Source organism: Oncorhynchus masou, chromosome 15 (assembly GCF_036934945.1).
Source record: "Oncorhynchus masou masou isolate Uvic2021 chromosome 15, UVic_Omas_1.1, whole genome shotgun sequence".
NCBI lineage: Eukaryota > Metazoa > Chordata > Actinopteri > Salmoniformes > Salmonidae > Oncorhynchus > Oncorhynchus masou.
The window spans coordinates 64,743,264-64,766,578 of NC_088226.1; the positions used below are offsets into that span (position 1 = coordinate 64,743,264).

At 42.2% G+C, this 23,315-nt stretch overlaps 2 protein-coding genes across 4 annotated transcripts in view; one reads left to right on the forward strand and one right to left on the reverse strand.

Annotated features, from left to right (window-relative positions):
* Window positions 1-23,315, forward strand: part of slc15a5 (solute carrier family 15 member 5) — a 34,818-nt gene that overhangs the window by 6,088 nt on the left and 5,415 nt on the right. The window contains exons 2-6 of the mRNA XM_064990013.1: window positions 3,020-3,242; window positions 18,543-18,712; window positions 20,751-20,971; window positions 21,183-21,369; window positions 21,517-21,705. Of these exons, the coding sequence (XP_064846085.1) occupies window positions 3,020-3,242; window positions 18,543-18,712; window positions 20,751-20,971; window positions 21,183-21,369; window positions 21,517-21,705 (990 nt within the window). The remainder of the gene's footprint in view (window positions 1-3,019; window positions 3,243-18,542; window positions 18,713-20,750; window positions 20,972-21,182; window positions 21,370-21,516; window positions 21,706-23,315) is intronic.
* On the reverse strand, window positions 3,374-14,883 carry LOC135556645 (E3 ubiquitin/ISG15 ligase TRIM25-like). 3 transcript variants are annotated; one of them, XM_064990015.1, is made up of 6 exons: window positions 13,864-14,701; window positions 12,103-12,198; window positions 11,736-11,981; window positions 11,489-11,642; window positions 10,489-10,548; window positions 3,374-4,268 (listed from the first exon to the last, which is right to left on the reverse strand). In XM_064990015.1, exons 1-6 carry the CDS (start codon window positions 14,437-14,439, stop codon window positions 3,736-3,738), a joined length of 1,665 nt encoding a protein of 554 aa, XP_064846087.1. In that variant the 5' UTR covers window positions 14,440-14,701; the 3' UTR covers window positions 3,374-3,735. The 3 variants fall into 3 exon arrangements, with proteins under 3 accessions (XP_064846087.1, XP_064846088.1, XP_064846089.1); XM_064990016.1 differs by lacking the exon at window positions 3,374-4,268 and adding an exon at window positions 4,379-5,361 and having other exon boundaries at window positions 13,864-14,883; XM_064990017.1 differs by lacking the exon at window positions 3,374-4,268 and adding an exon at window positions 4,379-4,662 and having other exon boundaries at window positions 13,864-14,881.

Below are 23,315 nucleotides of genomic sequence, written 5' to 3' on the forward strand. Positions count from 1 at the left end.
GTTAAACGCCGTCTTCCACTCGTCCCCCTCCCTGATGCGCACGAGATGGTAGGCGTTACGAAGGTCCAATTTGGTGAAAAACCTGGCTCCCTGCAGGATCTCGAAGGCTGAAGACATAAGAGGAAGCGGATAACGATTCTTAACTGTTATGTCATTCAGCCCTCGATAATCCACGCATGGGCGCAGGGACCCGTCCTTCTTCTGAACAAAAAAACCCCCGCTCCGGCGGGAGAGGAGGAGGAGACTATGGTACCGGCGTCGAGCGAAACCGACAAATAATCCTCGAGAGCCTTACGTTCGGGAGCCGACAGAGAGTATAATCTACCCCGGGGGAGTAGTTCCCGGAAGGAGATCAATACTACAGTCATACGACCGGTGTGGAGGGAGAGAAGTGGCCTTGGAACGACTGAACACCGTGCGCAGATCGTGATACTCCTCCGGCACCCCTGTCAAATCGCCAGGCTCCTCCTGTGAAGAAGAGACAGAGGAAACAGGAGGGATAGCAGACATTAAACAGGTCACATGACAAGAAACATTCCAGGATAGGATAGTATTACTAGACCAATTAATAGAAGGGTTATGGCGCACTAGCCAGGGATGACCCAAAACAACAGGTGTAAAAGGTGAACGAAAAATTAAAAAAGAAATGGTTTCGCTATGATTACCAGAGACAGTGAGGGTTAAAGGCAGCGTCTCACGCTGAATCTTGGGGAGAGAACTACCATCTAAAGCGAACAAGGCCGTGGGCTCCCTAACTGTCTGAGAGGAATGTCATGTTCCCGAGCCCAGGTCTCGTCCATAAAACAGCCCTCCGCCCCAGAGTCTATCAAGGCACTGCAGGAAGCAGATGAACCGGGCCAGCGGAGATGGACCGGAAAGGTAGTGCGTGATCCAGAAGGAGAGGCCTGAGTAGTTGCGCTCACCAGTAGCCCTCCCCTTACTGATGAGCTCTGGCTTTTACTGGACATGAGGTGACAAAATGACCAGCGGAGCCGCAGTAGAGACAGAGGCGATTGGTGATTCTCCGTTCCTTTTCCTTGGCCGAGATGCGGATACCCCCCAGCTGCATAGGCTCAGCATCCGAGCCGGCGGAGGAGGGTGGCAGTGATGCGGCAGGTGGCAGTGATGTGGAGAGGGGAGCAACGGAGAACGCGTGCTCCTTTCCACGAGCTCGTCGACGAAGATCAAACCGTCGCTCTATGCGAATAGCGAGGGCTATTAAGGAGTCCAGACTGGAAGGAACCTCCCGGGAGAGGATCTCATCCTTAACCTCGACGAGGAGACCCTCCAGAAAACGAGCGAGCAAAGCCGGCTCGTTCCAGTCACTAGAGGCAGCGAGAGTGCGAAACTCAATAGAATAATCCGTTATGGATCGATTCCCCTGACATAGGGAAGACAGGGCCCTGGAAGCCTCCTCCCCAAAAACAGAACGGTCAAAAACCCGTATCATCTCCTCCTTAAAGTCCTGAAACTGGTTAATACACTCAGCCCTCGCCTCCCAGATTGCCGTGCCCCACTCACGCGCCCGTCCGGTAAGGAGAGAAATGACGTAAGCGATGCGGGCTGCGCTCCTGGAGTAAGTGTTGGGCTGGAGAGAGAACACCACATCACACTGAGTGAGGAATGAGCGGCACTCAGTGGGCTCCCCAGAGTAACAGGGCGGGTTGTTGATCCTGGGCTCCGGAGACTCGGAAACCCTGGAAGTGGGCGGTGGATCGAGGTGGAGTTGGTGAACCTGTCTTGTGAGGTCGGAGACTTGGACGGCCAGGGTCTCAACGGCATGTCGAGCAGCAGACAATTCCTCCTCGTGTCTGCCTAGCATCGCTCCCTGGATCTCGACGGCGGAGTGAAAAGGGTCCGGAGCCGCTGGGTCCATTCCTGGTCTGATTCTTCTGTTATGTACTTGAGTGAAGACCCAAAAGCGGTTTTAACAGAAAACAGAGTTCTTTAATGAAAAACAGGAATGGCATAAATCCTCTTCCAACGTTGACAATGGAACAAAAAGAACGTAGTATAGTGCAGGATGCACCTGCCAGGCAGACTCCGACAGGATAGGACAAGGTGGAAGCAAACGAGACGACAGCTTGCTTCTGGCATCAAAAACACAAACAAGAATCAGACACTGAAAGTAGCAGGAACAGAGAGAGAAATAGAGACCTAATCAGAGGGGGAAGAGAGAACAGGTGAGAAAGAGTGAATGAGCTAGTTAGGGGAGATGTAGAACAGCTGAAGAATGAGAGACAGAGAAGGTAACCTAAAAAGACCAGCAGAGAGAGACAGAGTGAAGAGAAAGGACAGGAACAGACATAACAAGACATGACACTAAGTCTTGAAAGCTAATATGCCACTTACAATGGCATATTGATTGCAGTACATTAATTATCAGTACATGTAGTAGCCTTTTGTTTGTCATAGATTTGTGGTTCAGATCAACTAGCCTAGCTCAACTAGCTAGTTAGCAATTATCTACCTTGATTTAGCAAGTTTTGATTTTCCGACAGTTTGAAATTTTAACTAAATTTGTCCAGATGGCAAAATACTTCATCATCCTGGAATATAACTGATTATGTTATTCTTAAACTGACTGATCTGAGTCTGACGGGTCGTATCGAGATATTTGAAAATCATGGAGCTAGCATCTTAGTACAAAAAACTTGCATCTTAGATGATGCAAAAAACGTAGACGTTTCATTATCTTATACTCTTATACTCTAACTTCCTTCTGTTTCCGTATTTACCAACTCTGTCATGTTATGCAGTACATGGCTGAACTTTCAAATGTGTACCCACTTGTACCACCATTTGTCTTACTCTGTGACAACTTCTGTTGGGAAAAGAGCTTTATAAAATACAATTAATTGATGGATCATCCCTTCTAAATAATTGACACATTAGGACTGAATTACCTCTGAGCTCTCTACTTCTCAGATCCCTACTTTGCCCCATACTATTGACATTTTCCCAATCCAAATAAAATCCCTCTAATGAAATTCTGATTCCACTCCCCGTCCCCCCTCAGGCACAGCCATGCTCCCAGTGGTGGCGTTCCCGTTCGAAGACTTCTACATTGACACGCACAACATGATTCACCAGATGGAGCACCGGGAGCAGCACATCCTGTTCTACACTGGCCTGCTTGCAGCTGCCCTGGGCATCGGGGGCATCCGTGCCATCCTCTGTCCCATGGGGCCATACAAACTACAGGGCTACGACCAGCACCAGCTACTCTCCTTCTTCAACTGGTGGGTTGTTGTATTATAGAGGGGTGTGTATGTGCTCAACAGTGTAGAGGTGATGCCTTGAAACAGTAACTAAACGGTACTATACACATTTAACCTGTTGTATTGGACAAAAAAAGGACGCAAAAACGGAGTCAAGGTCATACCATTCTTACTTTAATTGGATTAATCTGACATTTATCAAAAACACATATGAAGCCATGAGTGCATGACCATCTACTAATAAAGACAAGCTGAAATTGATTGGTCAATATCTGGAATCAAAAATCGAAATAAAAAATACAATTGTATTTGTCACATGAGCCATGAAATGCTTACAAGCCCTTAACCAAAATATTGGCACTCCTTTTTAAACAGTGCAATGCTTTTTACAAAAGGATCTGGCACAGCATATTTAACAAAAATAAAGTGAGTAAAACGCCAGTAGAGCAAGCCAAGGGTTAGTGTACCAGGACCATAACATGTTAGGAGGGGTTTGAGTGTTGTTAGAGCATTGTCATACTGGCAGGTGGCATATCTTTAGAGAAGATCCTAAATCAACTCCAAACCCAGGATAGAGGGGCTCAGTGAATATAGTCTGGACTCTGTGGAGGAGGGCCATTGTGTTAGAGATGCTGTAGAAGGACAGAGTACCTGCCTTGTGGTCCAGGTACACTCCTACTCTGGAGGCGCGGGGGACAGGAATGTTGGTTTTGTTGTTATTATTGTGCCAGAATGAACAACTGAAGGGAGAGCAGACCAAACTCCAGGACTGATCATTGTGTCCAAAACAACAGTCATTGCCCCAACCCTTCCTGCTGATCCCTCTGTATGAGACTGCCACATCAACGATGCCCCCGCTCCACTCTACCTCCCAGTAGCAGGTTTCAGACAGACCCACTTTGCACAGAGCCTGGTGATAGTAAGTAAACCTGTCTAGATGGTCTGAATAGGCCTGGGCCTTGTCACTCCATGCTATCTCCTTGTTTCCGTTCGACAGAGAGAGAGTTGCACATGCGGTGTTGGGATCCACTTCTATGGTACGATAGTCTGCGAAAGAGGTCGTAAAACATATTAGGTCAGTGCTGTGTGTGTGTGTGAGTGAGATGGGAGGAGGCAAAGAGGGTGCGAAAGAGACAGAGAAAGGTGGAAGGTTGAGAGAGCGAGGCGGTAGTGAAAAAAGACTGGGTGCGTAGCAATATTGTGGGCATCGAGAAACAAGGCGGTGATTGGAGATTAAGAAGAACAGAGGTTACGGAGAAAGAGGTTGAGATGGAGGAAGCAGAAGTGTTTTTCAATTTTTGCCTAAAATTACATACCCAAATCTAACTGCCTGTAGCTCAGGACCTGAAGCAAGGATATGCATATTCTGATACCATTTGAAAGTAAACACTTTGAAGTTCGTGGAAATGTGAAAGTAATGTAGGCGAATATCACCTGAGATCTGGAAAAATATAATACAAAGAAAAAAACGTGTGTTTTTTTTCATCTTTGAAATTTAAGAGAAAGGTCACAATGTATTATTGCAATCTAGGCACAATTTGAATTTTGGCCACTAGGTGGCAGCAGTGTATGTGCAAAGCTTTAGACTGATCCAGTGAACCATTGTATTACTGTTCAAAATGTTGTATCAAGTCTGCCCAAATGTGTCTAATTGGTTTGATACATTTTCAATTACATAATTGTGCACTCACCTCAAACAATAGCATGGTATTATTTCCCTGTAATAGCTTCTGTTATTGGACCGTGCAGTTAGATTAACAAGAATGTACATTTTCTGCCCATATAAGACATGTCTATGTCCTGGGAAATGTTCTTGTTACTTACAATGTCATGCTAGTCACATTAGCGCACATTAGCTCAACCACGTTTGCGACAACACCAATCCCATAGAGGTTAAAAAGAGGCCACAGTGCTGAACCAGTTGCAAATGTTATATGTCAATCAAGTGATCTTGATACACTTATTGGATTTTGTAGCATTTATAGCCACAGTTATTAATTGTGCTGCATAAGTGTCCAAGAAGCTGGACATCATTGTATCTGCAGCCGAGAAGTTTTTTGGGGGCCTCCAAGACTTCATGGCAGAAGCACTGCAAGGAGTACTGTCGCCAGGAAATGTCCTTCTGAGCCTGTGTAGGGACCTGATTAGAATGTTGTTAGAAAAGCATGCTGATTTAGTTTAATTCCATTTTCGTTATTGATAGTTTGTATATATATTAAGTACCATTCAAACGTTTGGACACACCTACTCATTCAAGGGTTTTTCTTTATTTTTGTACTATTTTCTACATTGTAGAAGAATAGTGAACACATCAAAACTATGAAATAACTGTCACGCTTGTCCTCTTATTCTGACGAGGAGTATGAGAGATCGGACCAATATGCAGCGTGGTACGTGTTCGTCATATTTTAATGAACAAAATCACTGAACACGAAAATACAAAATAACAAATTGAAAGACAGAAACCAAAACCAAAACAGTTCCGTTTGAAACACACAGACAAAGAAAACAATCACCCACTGGTGGGAAAAGGCTACCTCAGTATGATTCTCAATCAGGGACAACGATAAACAGCTGCCTCTGATTGAGAACCATACCAGGCCAAACACAGAAATCCCAAAACATAGAAAAGGGAACATAGACAACCCACCCAACTCACGCCCTGACCATACTAAAACAAAGACATAATAAAAGAACTAAGGTCAGAATGTGACAATAACACATATGGAATCATGTAGTAACCAAAAAAGTGTTAACAAATCAAAATATATTTGATATTCTTCAAAATAGCCACCCTTTGCCATGATGACAGCTTTGCACACACTTGGCATTCTCTCAACCAGCTTCACCTGGAATGCTTTTCCAACAGTCTTGAAGGAGTTCCCACATATTCTGAGCACTTTTTTCCCTTCACTCTGTGGTTCAACTCATTCCAAACCATCTCAATTGGGTTGAGGTTGGGGGATTGTGGAGGCCAAGTCATCTGAGGCAGCACTCCATCACTCTTCTTCTTGGTTAAAACATCTTGATGATCAATGGCATGCTAGCGTCCCATCTGGCCAACATTCGGTGAAATTGCAGAGCGTGAAATTCAAAAATACAACATTCATAATATTAAGCATTAATGAAAATACAAGTGTTATACATCAGTTAAAAGCTTAACTTGTTAATCCAGCCGCTTTGTCAGATTTCAAAAAGGCTTTAGCATCTAGCGACTCCCAAACCCGTATGCGGGAGCGTAATCATCACCTGAAACTAATTAGCATAACGCAGCGGACATAAATATCCCTAGAAAATGTTCCTATTCATGAAAATCACAAATTAAATATATTGAAACACAGCTTAGCCTTTTGTTAATCACCCTGTCATCTCAGATGTTCAAAATATGCTTTACAGCCAACGCTAGACAAGCATTTGTGTAAGTTTATAATAGCCTAGCATAGCATTATGCCTTGCTAGCAGCAGGCAACCTTGTCACGGAAATCAGAAAAGCAATCAAATTAAATTGTTTACCTTTGATGACCTTCGGATGTTTTCACTCACAAGACTCCCAGGTAGATAGCCAAAATTCATTTTTTCCCAAAATATTTTTGTAGGCGAAACAGCTCCGTTTGTTCTTCACGTTTGGCTGAGAAATCGCCCAGAAATTGCGGTCATCACAACGTCGACATTTTTTCCAAATTAGCTCTATAATATCGACAGAAACATGGCAAACGTTGTTTAGAATCCATCCTCAAGGTGTTTTTCTAATATCTATTCGATAATATATCCGTCGAGACAATTTGTTTTTCTCTAGGACCGATTGGAGTAATGGCTACCTCTGTACTTTACGCGAGAATCTCTCTCGGAGCCACCATGTGACCACTTACGCAATGTGCTTGCCTACGGCTATTCTTCAACAGAAATGCGTAAAACTACGTCACAATGCTGTAGACACCTTCGGGAATACGTAGAAAGCGTAAGCTCGTTGATGGTACATTCACAGCCAAATAGGGAGTCATTGGAAAGCAGCGCTTTCAAAACCTGGGGCACTTCCGGATTGGATTTTTCTCAGGCTTTCACTTGCAACATCAGTTCTGTTATACTCACAGACAATATCTTTACAGTTTTGGAAATGTTAGTGTTTTCTATCGAAAGCTGTCAATTATATGCATATTCTAGCATCTTTTCCTGACAAAATATCCCATTTAAAACGGGAATGTTTTTTCCCCAAAAATGACAATACTGCCCCTAGCGTACCAAGAGGTTAAGGCGAAAGCACACCATGCGATTATCTGAGGACAGCGCCCAGCACACTAAAGCATTAAACATATTCCAACCAGGCAGATGCGTCACGAAAGTCAGAAATCGTGATAAAATACATCACTTACCTTTGAAGATCTTCATCTTGTTGCAATCCAAAGGGTCCCAGTTACACAATGAGTGGTCTTTTTGTTCGATAAAGTCCTTCTTTATATCCCAAAAATGTCTGTTTATTTGGCGCGTTTGATTCAGAAATTCATCTGATTCAACTCTCCCAACATGCCTACAAAGGAATCTAAAACGTCACCTGTAAACTTCATCTAAACAATTCAAACAACGTTTCTAATCCAACCTCAGGTACCCTAATATGTAAATAATCAATCAAATTTAAGACGGAATAAACTGTGTTCAGTACCGGAAAAAAAGAACGAGAAAGACTAGAGTCATTCTGACTGACACTTCGAAAGAATATGACTACTTCTTCATTTTTGAAAAACAAGCATGAAACAATTTCTGAAGACGGTTGACATCTAGTGGAAGCCACAGGAACTTCAATCTGGGTCCTAATTATTAGACTTTCCCATAGACAAGCATTGAAAAGTCCAATGACCTCACAAAAACAAAATCATGGATGGATTGTCCTCTGGGTTTCGCCTGCCAAATCAGTTCTTTTATACCCACAGATAATACTTTAACAGTTTTAGAAACTTCAGCGTCTTGTCTATCCAATGCTACCAATTATATGCATATCCTAGCTTCTGGACCGGAGTAACAGGCAGTTTACTTTGGGCACGTTTGTCATTCAAACTTCAAAATACTGCCCCCTAGCCCAAAGAAGTTAAATGGCCCTTACACAGCCTGGAGGTGTGCTGGGTCATTGTCATGTTGAAGACAAATTATAGTCCCACTAAGCACAAACCAGATGGGATGGCGTATCGCTGCAGGATGCTGTGGTAGCCATGCTGGTTAAGTATGCCTTGAATTCGAAATAAATCACTGACAGTGTCACCAGCAAAGCACCATCACACCTCCTCCTCCATCCTTCACTGTGGGAACCACACATGTAGAGATCATCCGTTCACCTACTCTGCGTCTCACAGACATGGCGGTTGGAACCAAATATCTCAAATTTTGACTTTTTACATTTTATTTCACGTTTTATTTAACCAGGTAGGCTAGTTGAGAACAAGTTTTCATTTACAACTGCGACCTGGCCAAGATAAAGCAAAGCAGTGTGACAAAGACAACAACACAGAGTTAGACATGGAATAAACAATAAACAAGCCAATAACACAATAAACAAGTCAATGACACAGTAGAAAAAAAAGAAAGTCTACATGCAGTGTGTGCAAAAGGCATGAGGAGGTAGGCAATAAATAGGCCATAGGAGCGAATAATTACAATTTAGCAGATTAACACTGGAGTGATAAATGAGCAGATGATGATGTGCAAGTAGAGATACTGGTGTGCAAAAGAGCAGAAAAGTAAATAAAAACAGTATGGGGATGAAGTAGGTAGATTGGGTGGGCTATTTACAGATGGACTATGTACAGCTGCAGCGATCGGTTAGCTGCTCAGATAGCTGATGTTTAAAGTTGGTGAGGGAAATAAAAGTCTTCAACTTCAGCGATTTTTGCAATTCGTTCCAGTCACTGGCAGCAGAGAATTGGAAGGAAAGGCGGCCAAATGAGGTGTCGCTTTGGGGATGATCAGTGAGATATACCTGCTGGAACGTGTGCTACGGGTGGGTGTTGTTATCGTGACCAGTGAACTGAGATAAGGCGGAGCTTTACCGAGCATAGACTTATAGATGACCTGGAGCCAGTGGGTCTGGCGACAAATATGTAGCGAGAGCCAGCCGACTAGAGCATACAGGTCGCAGTGGTGGGTGGTATAAGGTGATTTGGGAACAAAACGGATGGCACTGTGATACACTGCATCCAGTTTGCTGAGTAGAGTATTGGAAGCTATTTTGTAGAGGACATAGCCGGAGTCGAGGATCGGTAGGATAGTCAGTTTTACTAGGGTAAGTTTGGCGGCTTGAATGAAGGAGGCTTTGTTGAGAAATAGGAAGCCTATGATTTTGGATTGGAGATGTTTAATATGAGTCTGGAAGGAGAGTTTACAGTCTAACCAGACACCTAGGTATTTATAGTTGTCCACATATTCTAAGTCGGAACCGACTCATCAGACAAAAGAACAGATTTCCACCGGTCTAATGTCCATTGCTTGTGTTTCTTGGCCCAAGCAAGTCTCTTCTTCTTATTGGTGTCCTTTAGTTGTAGTTTCTTTCCTGCAATGAACTGCACTGTGATGTTGTAGAGAGGACTGTATCAGCCTAAGAAACCCGTTTTGATTCCGACCATGAAGACCTGCTTCACGCAGTCTCCCCTGAACAGTTCATGTTGAGAAGTGTCTGTTACTTGAACTCTGTGAAGCATTTATTTGGGCTACAATTTCTGAGGCTGGTAACTCTAATGAAATTATCCTCTGCAGCAGAGGTAATTCTGGGTCTTCCTTTCCTGTGGCGGTCCTCACGAGAGCCAGTTTCATCATAATGTTTGTTATTTTGTTGACTGCACTTGATTGACTGACCTTCATGTCTTAAGGTAATGATGGACTGTCGTTTCTCTTTGCTTATTTGAGCTGTTCTTGCCATAATATGCACTTGGTCTTTTATCAAATAGGGCTATCTTCTGTATACCACCCCTACATTGTCACAACACAATTGATTGGCTCAAATGCATTAATACATTCCACAAATGAACATTTAACAAGGCACACGTGTTAAATGAAATGCATAGCAGGTGACTACCTCATGAAGCTGGTTGAGAGAATGCCAAGAGTGTGCAAGAAAATTGTAAAATTAAAGAAAAACCCTTGAATGAGTCCCTCGATATTTCATTTTTGGGAGGTTTATTATCCAGCCGCACAGTAGGTGGTGGAATGCACATGTAATTGTTGTGGAACACCATTATACCAAAGAAGAAGAAGAGCGCCAGAGGCAAAAATAATTATTACTCACCTCTCAGAAATTCACTTCTCGTACTGTACTCTTGCACAGATGGTGAAGATGGTTTTGTCACTGTGAAGACAGGTAGAGTTAGAGTCATTCACAAAACTTTTACCTGAGAATTAAAAAACTCTTATTACTTTAACCAGAAACGTACCAAGAGAAAGTTCAACCATTATGTATTACTTCTCACTGCAATTCAACCACCTTAATAATGATTTTATGATTTTTCACTTGACATGCTATATATATATAAATTATGCTGAACCAAAATATAAATACATTGAAATAAATTCATTAGTCCCTATTCTATGTATTTCACATGACTGGGAATTACAGATATAATGCATATGTTGTTCACAGACACTGTATTTCTGTGCATTCAAATTGCCATCGATAAAATGCAATTGTGTTCATTGTCCGTAGCTTATGCCTGCCCATACCATAACACCACCGCCACCATGGGGCACTCTGTTCACAGCATTGACATCAGAAAACCGCTTGGCCACACAAGGCCATACATGTGGTCTGAGGTTGTGGGGTTGGTTGGATGTACTGCCAAATTCTCTAAAACGCTGTTGGAGGTAGCTTATGGTTGAGAAATTAACATTCAATTCTCTGGCAACAGTTCTGGTGGACATTCCTGCAGTCAGTATACCAATTACACACTCCCTCCAAACTTGAGACATCTGTGACATTGTGTTGTGACAAACCTGCACATTTTAGAGTGGCCTTTTATTGTCTCCAGCACAAGGTGCACCTGTGTAATGATCATGCTGTTTAATCAGCTTCTTGATATGCCACACCTGTCAGTTGGATGGATTATCTTGGAAAATGAGAAATGCTCACTAACAGGGATGTAAACAAAGTTTTACACAACATTTGAGATAAATACTCTATTTTTGAATATGGAACGTTTCTGGGATCTTATATTTTAGCTAGTGAAACATGGGATCAACACATGTTGCGTTTATATTTTGGTTCAGTGTAGATAAGATTCTATTAGCCGTACACATATTTTTTTCGAGACAATTCAACATCTTGTCGGTTTCCTCCTTGCATGTATTTTCCATTCTCTCTTTCTGTTCAGAGACAAATTTCTTCACTGCTTCCAAACTGCTAGAAAATTCCTTTGGTCCAGGAGGGTCACAGAGAGAATCGAAACTCTGAAAATAAATTCAGAATGAATTGAGTCAAACACTTCTGGAGCTCAAACACAATTCACTGACAACATTGTCTAAGACAGAGAGTAAGGTCACCTGGAGAAAATGGATGTGATCCTCTGTGTGTGAGAGCTGCTCCAGCTCAGAATCTCTCCTCTTGAACTCAGCAACCTCCTGCTCCAGTTGCTCCAGGAGTCCTTCAGCCTGACTCACTCCAGCCTTCTCCTGGGCTCTGATCTGCTCCTTCACCTCAGAACGCCTTGTCTCAATGGAGCGGATATATGAAAGGATGTGCATGGAACACATTCTCTCAAAGTCATCCACGGCTACCCATGAAGACTCCTGTTAGGACAGAAAAACAGCTCTCACAAGGACTGTGAACCCCCTGTTCCTCTTGGCTCCCCAAACCCAGAGCCCCAGCACCATTGACACCCACATCATTTCAACCTTGATTTAAACTCACCTTAATGGCATCTACAGCCTGTCTCAGCTCCTGCACCTCTTTCTCTCTCCTCTGGGCTCTCTGCTTCCCTTCCTTCTGTGTTTCTCCCAACTGTTGCTGCTCAAAAACACATCACATTACATACTTTACTAGTAGAAACTCTGCCATACCAAACATCACATAACATATTTTACTAATAGAAACTCTGCCATACCAAAAGGAAATCTCTTTGAGAGTTCAGCATACTTATCTAAGTTGCCTACATGTTGGGGTGGTTTCCCAGACACGATCAAGCCTAATCCTGGACTGAACAGCATGTTGGGGTGGTTGCCCAGACACGGATCAAGCATCAACCTGGACAGCATTTTAAATTGAGATTCTCTATTAAAGTTGCACTGTGGAGAAATCGCTCAGTCTTTTCCTGGTTGCTAAAACTCTAAAAGTTTGCCTAATTTCAGTTTATGTGACAAGAGTGTAGAGAGTGTAGTAGAGTGTAGAGAGTCATTGTACCATCTAAACCGCTGGAAATATATTTTCCATAACCAAAAATACTGTTGTTTCAGCTGCTTGAAGCTGGTGAACAAAAACAAAAGTAAAATAATTTAAGAACGGGAAGCATAGAAATAGCGCATATAGAACATATATACGGCTTCTTAGACTTGCTTTCAAGTAGAATGACATATCTATAACTCACATTCCTATGTTAATTTGGTCAGGTTGCGCAAGAAGTTACATATTGCCACTTAATGCTTGTTTTTAGTCCAGGACTAGGTTTAATTGGTGTCTGGGAAACCCACCCTTTATGTTTTAGTGAGAGATGAACCTGCCTGGGTTATGTTGCACTTGCTACTCTATAATTGCGGATATTACATTGAAGGCATGCTAATAGATTCTAGTTTTTGGCCCGGGTTATGTTGCACTTGCTACTCTATAATGGTGGATATTACATTGAAGGCCTGCTAATAGATTCTAGTTTTTTGCCTGGGTTATGTTGCACTTGCTACTCTATAATGGCGGATATTACATTGAAGGCATGGTAATAGATTCTAGTTTTTGGCCTGGGTTATGTTGCACTTGCTACTTTATAATGGCGGATATTACATTGAAGGCATGCTAATAGATTCTAGTTTTGGCCTGGGTTATGTTGCACTTGCTACTCTATAATTGCGGATATTACATTGAAGGCATGCTAATAGATTCTAGTTTTTGGCCTGGGTTATGTTGCACTTGCTACTCTATAATGGCGGATGTTACATTGAAGGCATGCTAATAGATTCTAGTTTTTGGCCTGGGTTATGTTGCACTTGCTACTCTATAATGGCGGATATTACATTGAAGGCCTGCTAATAGATTCTAGTTTTTGGCCTGGGTTATGTTGCATTTGCTACTCTATAATGGCGGATATTACATTGAAGGCATGCTAATAGATTCTAGTTTTTGGCCTGGGTTATGTTGCACTTGCTACTCTATAATGGTGGATATTACATTGAAGGCCTGCTAATAGATTCTAGTTTTTTGCCTGGGTTATGTTGCACTTACTACTCTATAATGGTGGATATTACATTGAAGGCATGCTAATAGATTCTAGTTTTTGGCCTGGGTTATGTTGCACTTGCTACTCTATAATGGTGGATATTACATTGAAGGCATGCTAATAGATTACATTTTTTGTTTGATCGGTTGACATTAATGTCATGTGGTTTGATCCGTCCAATAATGATGCAATTCTTTATGTAAACAAATATACTGCATATAATGGGAGAGTTATATTCAGCATTTTACCTGTTTCTCAGTCCTCTCTGCTGCAGCTGACACTGTATCATGGCCTTTATGTTCATCCATCAAACAGAGCAGACAGATACACTGCTGATCGGTACGACAGTAAACCTCCAGCAGTTTGTCATGGTTTGGGCAAATCTTCTCCTGTAGATCTGTCACTGCATTGACAAGCTTATGCTTCTTTAGTGGGGACACATAGTAGTGAGGCTGGAGATGAGTCTCACAGTAAGAGGCCAGACACACCAGACAGGACTTGACAGCTTTGAGTTTTTTCCTAGTGCAGACATCACACTCCACATCTCCAGGTTCAGCATAACAGTGTGCAGGAGTGGTACCTTGGAAATCTGCCATTTTCAAATTCTCCAACACTTCAGCCAGCACGGTGTTTCTCTTCAGAGTAGGTCTTGGGGTAAAGGTCTGTCTGCACTGGGGACATCTGTAGAAACCTTTCAGATCATCCTGATCCCAGCTTTCTTTAATACAGCCCATACAGTAACTGTGTCCACAGGCAGTAGTCACCGGATCCTTCAGTAGATCCAGACAGATGGAGCAAGAGAACAGTTCCTGATTGTCAGCCATTTTAGTGCTTTCACCCGAAAGATGAGCAACAGCTTGTCAAAGATTATTTTCTGTTTCATTGAGGGAGTGGCTTCCTACTGGGCTGTGAAACTCTGTGTCTGCAGGGATGTGGTTTGGATGGAAGTCAAACTAAGAAGATGACGTTGCATACAGCTGTGTCTGAAGGGAAAAGTAACCGGATCCTTCAGTAGATCCAGACAGATGGAGCACCATAACAGTTCTAGATGTTCAGCCATTTTGGTGCTCTCTCTCATAGGTTAAGCAATGGCAGTGTCAAAGATGACTTTCTGTTTCATTGAGCTCTACACCAGAGGAGAGGGAGTGGCTTCCTACTTGACTGTGTACTCTGTATCTACAGGGGTTGTGGTTTCTTTGATAAGGAAATGTAACAGTGTTGGGTAATAGGCAGATATTTATGCCAGTGTTTATGTTACATATTTGAAATATGTTTTTTAATTACTTAGGTCATTTGAATTATGCTGGGCTGAACTATACTACTGTAATTTGTATTTTCAAAATTCAAAATACTTTTCTATGCTATCTTTTTTTATCATGCTTCACATCTTGTGAACCCATTCACCCTTTCACCCTGCAATGGTATCAGAAGTCTGGTAGAACTATGGTGTGATAAGAGTGTCTGCTAAATTAACTAAATGTAAATGTATATGTCATTTTTTTATAAATACTTTGTTGAGTGAAAATATACTTGATACGATTGTGATATGTTGCTGGCTATCTTAAGGTGATATACTAATGCACCAATTGAAAGTTGCTCTGGCTTTGCCAAGTCGATTTTGCTGCACATGCAGGGTGACTAGAATATTCTGTTAGTTCCCCTGTGCCCAGATAATGACAGTGCTTGTTTCCACCTGATTTTCTAAAACCCATTTCAGGGAAAGCCAGCCCCTGCAATGGTTTCTTACCACGGAATGAATTGCTGGACCTGCTTGAAAATACATAAAAAATGTAAAAAATCCTGAGTTTGGTGTTTCAGCCCAATAGAAACCTTTCTTATCACAGACTGAATTGCTTGGTCCAGTATAACGCTGAGGAATGGGTCTGGGGAAATGTAACTGCTTTCAAATTCACAAATGGAATACAAAGACGTCTCCATAATATTGCACGAGTAATTCAACCCTGCTAGAGTCTCAGTAGAGAAATGAATGAAAATATGAAAACATAAGGTCAATTAGTTACAAATATACAATATTACCTAATGCACCCTAGAGCCATTCAACAATTCAGCTATTCAATAATCAAACACAGAAGCCCTAGCACACTTGATGGATTTGACTGGTGAGGAGGTAAGTGTAGCAGACACACACACACACACACACACACACACACACACACACACACACACACACACACACACACACACACACACACACGGGGGCAGTATTTATGTTACATGTTTTTGAAATATGTATATTGTAATTTTAATTACACTGAACTACACTCCAATGTAATTTATATTTTCAAGTTCGAAAATTTAAGCCCCTTGGGTGCTGCCGTAGGGTTACATTAGAAGTGCCCATCCAAGAAGGCTCAAAATCTTAGCTAGCAGGCTATCAGTCATCATCATGAATCAAGTCGACAAACTATTGGCAAATCCTTTTAAATCTTTGTCATATGAAGAGAAATAATGTAGAGAAAAACGTATCGGTGCTCACCGACCATTGGACATAAACATTACACAACAAGTTGAAATCGCAAAATCAACAGTGAGTGGTTTGGAAGGAGTCAGTGGCTAACTGCAAGCTTTCAAAGCAATCACTAGCCTGTTATTCAGTGGAGTGGGTGTGTGGTCCAAATCTTGGTTTAAGGGTCTCTTTTCCAAGCTTAAAAGGATAAACATTCAATATCGTCCATGGTGTCAATCCAGCATGACTTCTGCCGCACTCAAAACAACCTGAAACTCAGAACTGGGACATCTGATTTCAGTAAGTTCAAGACAACTGGTAACTCTGAAAAAAAAACTATCTCCGACTAGGCAAATAGGTTTTTGAATGGTCATCCAACTCGGAATTGCAAGTCGGAAACTTGGGCCTCTTTCTAGAGCGCCGACATGAAGATCACTGACGTCATCATGATTCAAACTTGTTTTTTTTCAGAGTTCCCAGTTGTCTTGAAAGCACCATAAATCCAGAGAATGCTGGACTTTGATGACAAAGTTTGATGACAAAATTTGCCCACAAAGGACCACAGCGCTACCTTCCTGTTCAAGTGAGCACAGCACAATAAGGTGAGTCCAAAAATGCATTGTATGCTGCTGCATAAATTATGTAATATGTTAGGGAGTTATGTATACTATAGATAAGAAAGTAATACTAATTGTATGTTGTATAGTAAGCTGTTAGTAGCCCATGTGCCTCACCCTAATAATTTGGTCCCGTTTGCCCTCCTAATTCTGCCTACTGTTCTGACTTGGTGGTGCACATGTAGCCTATAACATGCTTTAGAGAAATGTAACGTTAATCATTGAATATTGTAAGAGCTTTCATTGTCCGCTTATATAGCCCCTTTATCTATCCTACAGTTCTCACTTGGTGTACAAGGAGAATACTATAAGAACGACCAATGTTCTGAATTCTGTCGCAGTATATTTCAAAAGTGCTGAACAAATAGTTATATTGACTGCGTCCGTCCTAGCTCGCTCATTAATGTCTTTATCTAAATTACGGATTGCCTCTTATCCACTCGTCGTCCCCTTATGCCATACTTTGTACATCTCAATTGTCAGTTAAAACCACATTTGTTTAAGCAAGTCAGTCATACCAGCTATGTTTTTTAAAAGGAATGAACTGGTTCGCTGCCAGACAAGGCTCCACTGTTAGCCAGGTGTAGCAGTGGTAAGGTGTAGGGACTGCTGTTGGGACTCTGCTTTTGGGACAGCTTTAATTGTGTGGGCACTGTTGGTCCCCGTTATAGTGCAATTAATGTATTGTTTAGTGTTGTGTGTTTGCTGGCATGCATCAAAACATTTTGGGGGAGGTTGTTTGCCTCACCAAGATTTACATGCTAAAATTGCTACTGGATAGGGGTATGTTTTTAAGTTTGTTGGTGGCTGAATCTCCCAAGATACCAGTGCAGATATAAATCAGCAGGGAGTATGAGATCTTCTCTGCTGGTGTGGGCTTTTTTGCGCTTGGCAATGTGCTGTGCCGCAATGTATGATGCGCAATGTGCCTTTCTTGTATCGTGTGTGTTGAGAAATCTGTAATTTCTTTGCATCAGTGTGTGTGTGTGGGGCGAGAACGTTATTCTATTGTTCAGTGAGTGTGTGCAGCGCGAAAACCCAAGCCATTTCACCACTGCTGGACACGCTGCATGTGTAAAGTCAGCAACAATAAGCCGTGCACCGTTTGCCTTTCAACATAATGTTTTATTTTAAAAACATATATATATATATATATATATATATATATATATATATATATATATATATATATATATATATATATATATATATATATATATATATATATATATATATATATATATATATTCCTGTGCAAGTCCCGCAACCCCCAGTTGAGAATCACTGTGCTAAATGTAAAAAATGTCAAAGTAAAAAAGAACAGTTGAAAAGCATGCTGGGTATTAAAATAATGACCTCCGCACCCATAAGAAGGCCAATAATAATACCCAGTGTGCTTTGCGATTGTTACTTTTTTAAATTTAAATGTTAATGTTTGTCGTTTAGCAGACACTCATAACCAGAGCAACTTACAAGGCATTCAACTAAGGTACAGTAGATAAACAACCACATATTATAGTCAAAGCAAGTAAAACAACTAAATGTTAACATTACTGGGAATGTTGTAGTGAAGGTGTGTACTTGCAAATGTATTTACCTGTATGTATATGTAATTTATCTAACTACAACTACAGAAGTTTTTTGTATTTTAGTTTGATACATCGTTTTTTAGAGTATATTATAATTGTAACAAGATCTTTTGCTAGTCTCTGTGATGATATATAGTCTCTCAGTGACTAGCTGATTTGGTTAAGGGTACCAAGATTAATGTGGAGATCACAGGGCCTGCATTTAATTCCAAAAAAGTTTCTCCTCAAGCCTTGCTGCAATGTTGTCCTCTCAGGTTCTACTGGCTGGTGAACCTGAACTCGACGATAGTGTTTTTGGGTATCGCCTACATCCAGCAATCGGTGGCCAACAACCTGGGCTTCCTCATCCCCTTCATGTCTGTGCTGCTGATGCTCATCGCCATACACATGGTCAGCAACAACCTTATCTTCAGGCCCAAGAAAGGTAACACAACCTTAACCTCACCTTCAGGCCCAAGAAATGTTAACACAACCTCAGACAGTCTCACCTTTGTGTTACAGTGTATGTATATACCTATGTTTATGTGATCTATTCCAGTATTGATGTGGTTGTTGTGGTCTATTCTAGTTTTGATGTGGTTGTGGTGGTCTATTTTAGTATTGATGTGGTTGTTGTGGTCTATTTTAGTATTGATGTGGTTGTTGTGGTCTATTCTAGTATTGATGTGGTTGTTGTGGTCTATTCTAGTATTGATGTGGTGGTTGTGGTCTATTCTAGTGTTGTTGTGGTCTATTCTAGTATTGATGTGGTTGTTGTGGTCTATTATACAACGGGGGGGGGGGGGTCTTATCCTGAATGCTGATTGGTTAAAACCACTTTCCAGCCGGTGTCTATTCCACAAGTTACTACTGGCTAAATCTATTATGTTAAAATGCCTATTCGCTGTGTTCTATCTGACTGCGCAATCCACTTTCTCATCAGCCCAGCCAAGAAATTTATAAACTTGATCTATTAAATGCATCAAGCTAGACATTATCTCCCATTTATTTTAGACTAACATTTAGTTTTCAAAAACGGGGATTTGTATAAACCTTGCTGTCTGCCTCTGTGACATTTGCAACTTTGTTTCAATATTCAAATTCAATCTCCAGCTGTCCCATAGTAATGAACATGTCGGGAGTCGGAACAAAACAGACAGACAGGCGGAGTTTCTCAGCCAGTCGAAATCATGAATCAGCTAGCAAAATTTTTATGTATATACAGAATACAAAGAAATGTAATTTGAAAAAAGGTCAAACGAAACAAAGTGCAGCTGGTTTACAGTCTTTACAGCTTCAGTTTGAAGTGATTGTGCTAGCTGTGTTGTTGGCTAGCTCCTCTGAACAACATTGTCCTGACGAGAGAGCACATTCTCTATGTCAGGCGAAAAAAGTGCCTCAATAGCTCTGTTGTTGTTATGGATATCCAAATAAATGTCACTAGAATACAGCTTTAACAAATGCAAATGCAGCTACTTTGTTGTTATTCTGGCTGCACTGTTTGACGTGACAGTAAGTTAGCATTAGTTGGCTAGCTAGCAAGCAAGGGAAAAGAACGTTGCTCGCCAGTATGGCAATGGAACATTTAGAAGGAACGACTGGGTCGCGTCCATAGATACAGAACAAAAAGACTGAACAACTGGGTCGTATCCAATCTTAAGTGACCGCACCATTTACATTCCTCCTACACATAACCATTAATTTCTGGTGTAGCAAGTATTTCAAATTACAACCCAACAACTGAAACCAGACATGATTGCCGTCACTGATAAGGGTGGATAGCTGTGGATTAATAGGGCTCCAGGTCAGGTCACAATAAGGGAGAACAGTTTATTACCCACATCACTTAACATCCTGCCTAAAGTGGACTATATATACTTTTTACATTTTTTAATTTGACCCCTTTTTCTCCCCAATTTCGTGGTATCCAATTGTTAGTAACTACTATCTTGTCTCATTGCTACAACTCCCGTACGGGCTCAGGAGAGACGAAGGTTGAAAGTCATGCGTCCTCTGATATACAACCCAACCAAGCCGCACTGCTTCTTAACACAGCGCGCATCCAACCTGGAAGCCAGCCGCACCAATGTGTCGGAGGAAACACCGTGCACCTGGCAACCTTGGTTAGCGTGCACTGCGCCCGGCCCGCCACAGGAGTCACTGGTGCGCGATGAGACAAGGATATACCTACCGGCCAAACCCTCCCTAACCCGGACGATGCTAGGCCAATTGTGCGTCGCCCCACGAACCTCCCGGTCGCGAAAGAGCCTGGGCGCGAACCCAGAGTCTCTGGTGGCACAGCTGGCGCTGCAGTACAGCACCCTTAACCACTGCGCCACCCGGGAAGCCCGACTATATATACTTGTGCTGGTGGGAACATGTTTTTGACTGTTCAGTTGTCTGACCCATTGGGTGAAAAAACTTGGTTTGAGCTTTCCCTAGTGAGTTAGTTTGTACTCTGTTACATTTTGGTTGTTGTGCAGGCAGTTCCCTGCTGACCACTCTGGGGGTGTTCCTGAACTCTCTGAAGATGTGCTGCCTGCACTACCGCCACCTGAGTGGAGACGTAGCCAGCTGGCTGGACCGCGCCAAGGAGAACAACGGGGGGTGCTACAGTGAGACACACGTGGAGAACGTCAAGGTCCTGGCAAGGCTCTTCCCCCTGTACGGCTTGCAGATACTGTACCGCGCCTGCATCACTCAGGCAGGTCAATGTAATGGAGAACATCAGGCCTCTTCACTGACATGCTTCACAGGAGATTTTGACAACATTTTCTGGTCCTTGTTTAATTTCAGTGGAAAGTGCAAATACATAATTTTTCAGATATTCGGGGTAAAAAAGGCAAATCTATAATGCTTATTTATGATCAACAAAGATGCCATAGAATCTGTTATTAGCCTGACCTCTTCCACAGATTCCATCAGGTTACTACATTCAGACCATGAACTCTAACCTGCACCTGAATGGCTTCCTCCTGCCCATCGGTGCCATGAACCTCATCAGCATCCTACCTCTGCTGCTGCTGGCCCCTCTCATGGAGTGTGTCACCTCCTGCTACCTGTCCATGGAGAAAACACCCTTCTCCCCCGCCAGAGTCATCAGTAGGCATGCACACATGGCGTAAACACGGCACACAAGCATGCACACACATGCACAAATACCACCCTCATCAGTGACTCAGTCAATGTTAATGTCTCTCTCTCCATATCTCTCTCTGTTTCTCTCCCCTCCCTCCTCTCGTCTCTCAGCACTAGGTCATGCCTGTGCAGCTCTGTCTGTCCTGGTAGCTGGCCTGTTTGAGGTCCACAGGAAGGGCTATCCTCTGACGGAGCAGGCCCTGTCAGGGAAGGTGCTCCAGGTGTCCTCCATGGCCTGCATCCAGCTGGCTCCCCAGTACATCCTACTGGGTCTGGCTGAGGCCCTTGTCACCCCCTCCTGTGAGTGACGGAGAGCCAGCATGTATTTATGACACACCTATTGCTGCTACACTGTTCTTACACAGAGACAAACTGGGTGTAACATTTAAAATGTCAATGGACAGCATACAATTGAAGTCGGATGTTTACATACACCTTAGCCAAATACATTTAAACTCAGTTTTTCACAATTCCTGACTTTAAATTCAAGTAAAAATTCCCAGTCTTAGGTCAGTTACGATCACCACTTTATTTTAAGAATGTGAAATGTCGGAAATAATAGTAGAGAATGAATTATTTCATCTTTTATTTCTTTCATCACATTCCCAGTGGGTCAGAAGTTTACATACACTCAATTAGTATTTGGTACCATTGCCTTTAAATTGTTGAACTTGGGTTAAATGTTTTGGGTAGCCTTCCACAAGCTTCCCACAATAAGTTGGGTGAATTTTGGCCCATTCCTCCTGACAGAGCAGTTGTAACTAAGTCGGGTTTGTAGGCCTCCTTGCTCGCACACGCTTTTTCAGTTCTGCCCACACATTTTCTATAGGACTGAGGTCAGGGCTTTGTGATGGCCACTCCAATACCTTGACTTTGTTGTCCTTAAGCCATTTTGCCACAACTTTGGAAGTATGCTTGGCATCATTGTCTATTTGGAAGACCCATTTGCGACGAAGCTTTAACTTCGTGACTATTGTCTTGAGATGTTGCTTCAATATATCCACGTAATTTTCCTACCTCATGATGCCATCTATTTTGTGAAGTGCACCAGTCCCTCCTGAAGCAAAGCACCCCCACAACATGATACTGCCACCACCGTGCTTCACAGTTGGGATGGTATTCTTCAGCTTGCAAGCTTCCCGCTTTTTCTCCAAGCATAATGATGGTCATTATGGCCAAACAGCTCTATTTTTGTTTCATCAGACCAGATGGCATTTCTCCAAAAAGTACGATCTTTGTCCCCATGTGCAGTTACAAACCGTAGTCTGGCTTTTTTTATGGCGGTTTTGGAGCAGTGGCTTCTTCCTTGCTGAGCGGCCTTTCAGGTTATGTCGATATAGGACTCGTTTTGCTGTGGATATAGAGACTTTTGTACCAGGCTCCTCCAACATCTTCACAAGGTCCTTTGCTGTTGTTCTGGGATTGATTTGCACTTCTCGCACCAAAGTACGTTCATCTCTAGGAGACAAAACGCATTGACTTCCTGAATAGTATGACGGCTGTGTTGTCCCATGGTGTTTATACTTGCGTACTATTGTTTGTACAGATGAACGTGGTACCTTCAGGCATTTGGAAATTGCTCCCAATGATGAACCAGACTTGTGGAGGTCTACAATTTTTTTCCTGAGGTCTTGACTGATTTCTTTTGATTTTCCCATGATGTCAAGCAAAGAGGCACTGAGTTTGAAGGTATGCCTTGAAATACATCCTCAGGTACAAATTATGTCAATTAGTCTATCAGAAGCTTCTGAAGCCATGACATAATTTTCTGGAATTTTCCAAGCTGTTTAAAGGCACAGTCAACTTACTGTATGTAAACTTCTGACCCACTGGAATTGAGATATAGGGAATTATAAGTGAAATAAACAATTGTTGGAAAAATGACTTGTGTCATGCACAAAGTAGATGTC

Coding starts and splice junctions, on each gene's coding strand:
- LOC135556645 (XM_064990015.1), bottom strand. CDS start 14,439: ATGGCTGACAATCAGGAACTGTTCTCTTGCTCCATCTGTCTGGATCTA. Junction 11,982..12,102: donor AGGCTGTAGATGCCATTAAG/GTGAGTTTAAAT, acceptor CTGTCCTAACAG/GAGTCTTCATGGGTAGCCGT. Junction 11,643..11,735: donor ATCACATCCATTTTCTCCAG/GTGACCTTACTC, acceptor ATTTATTTTCAG/AGTTTCGATTCTCTCTGTGA.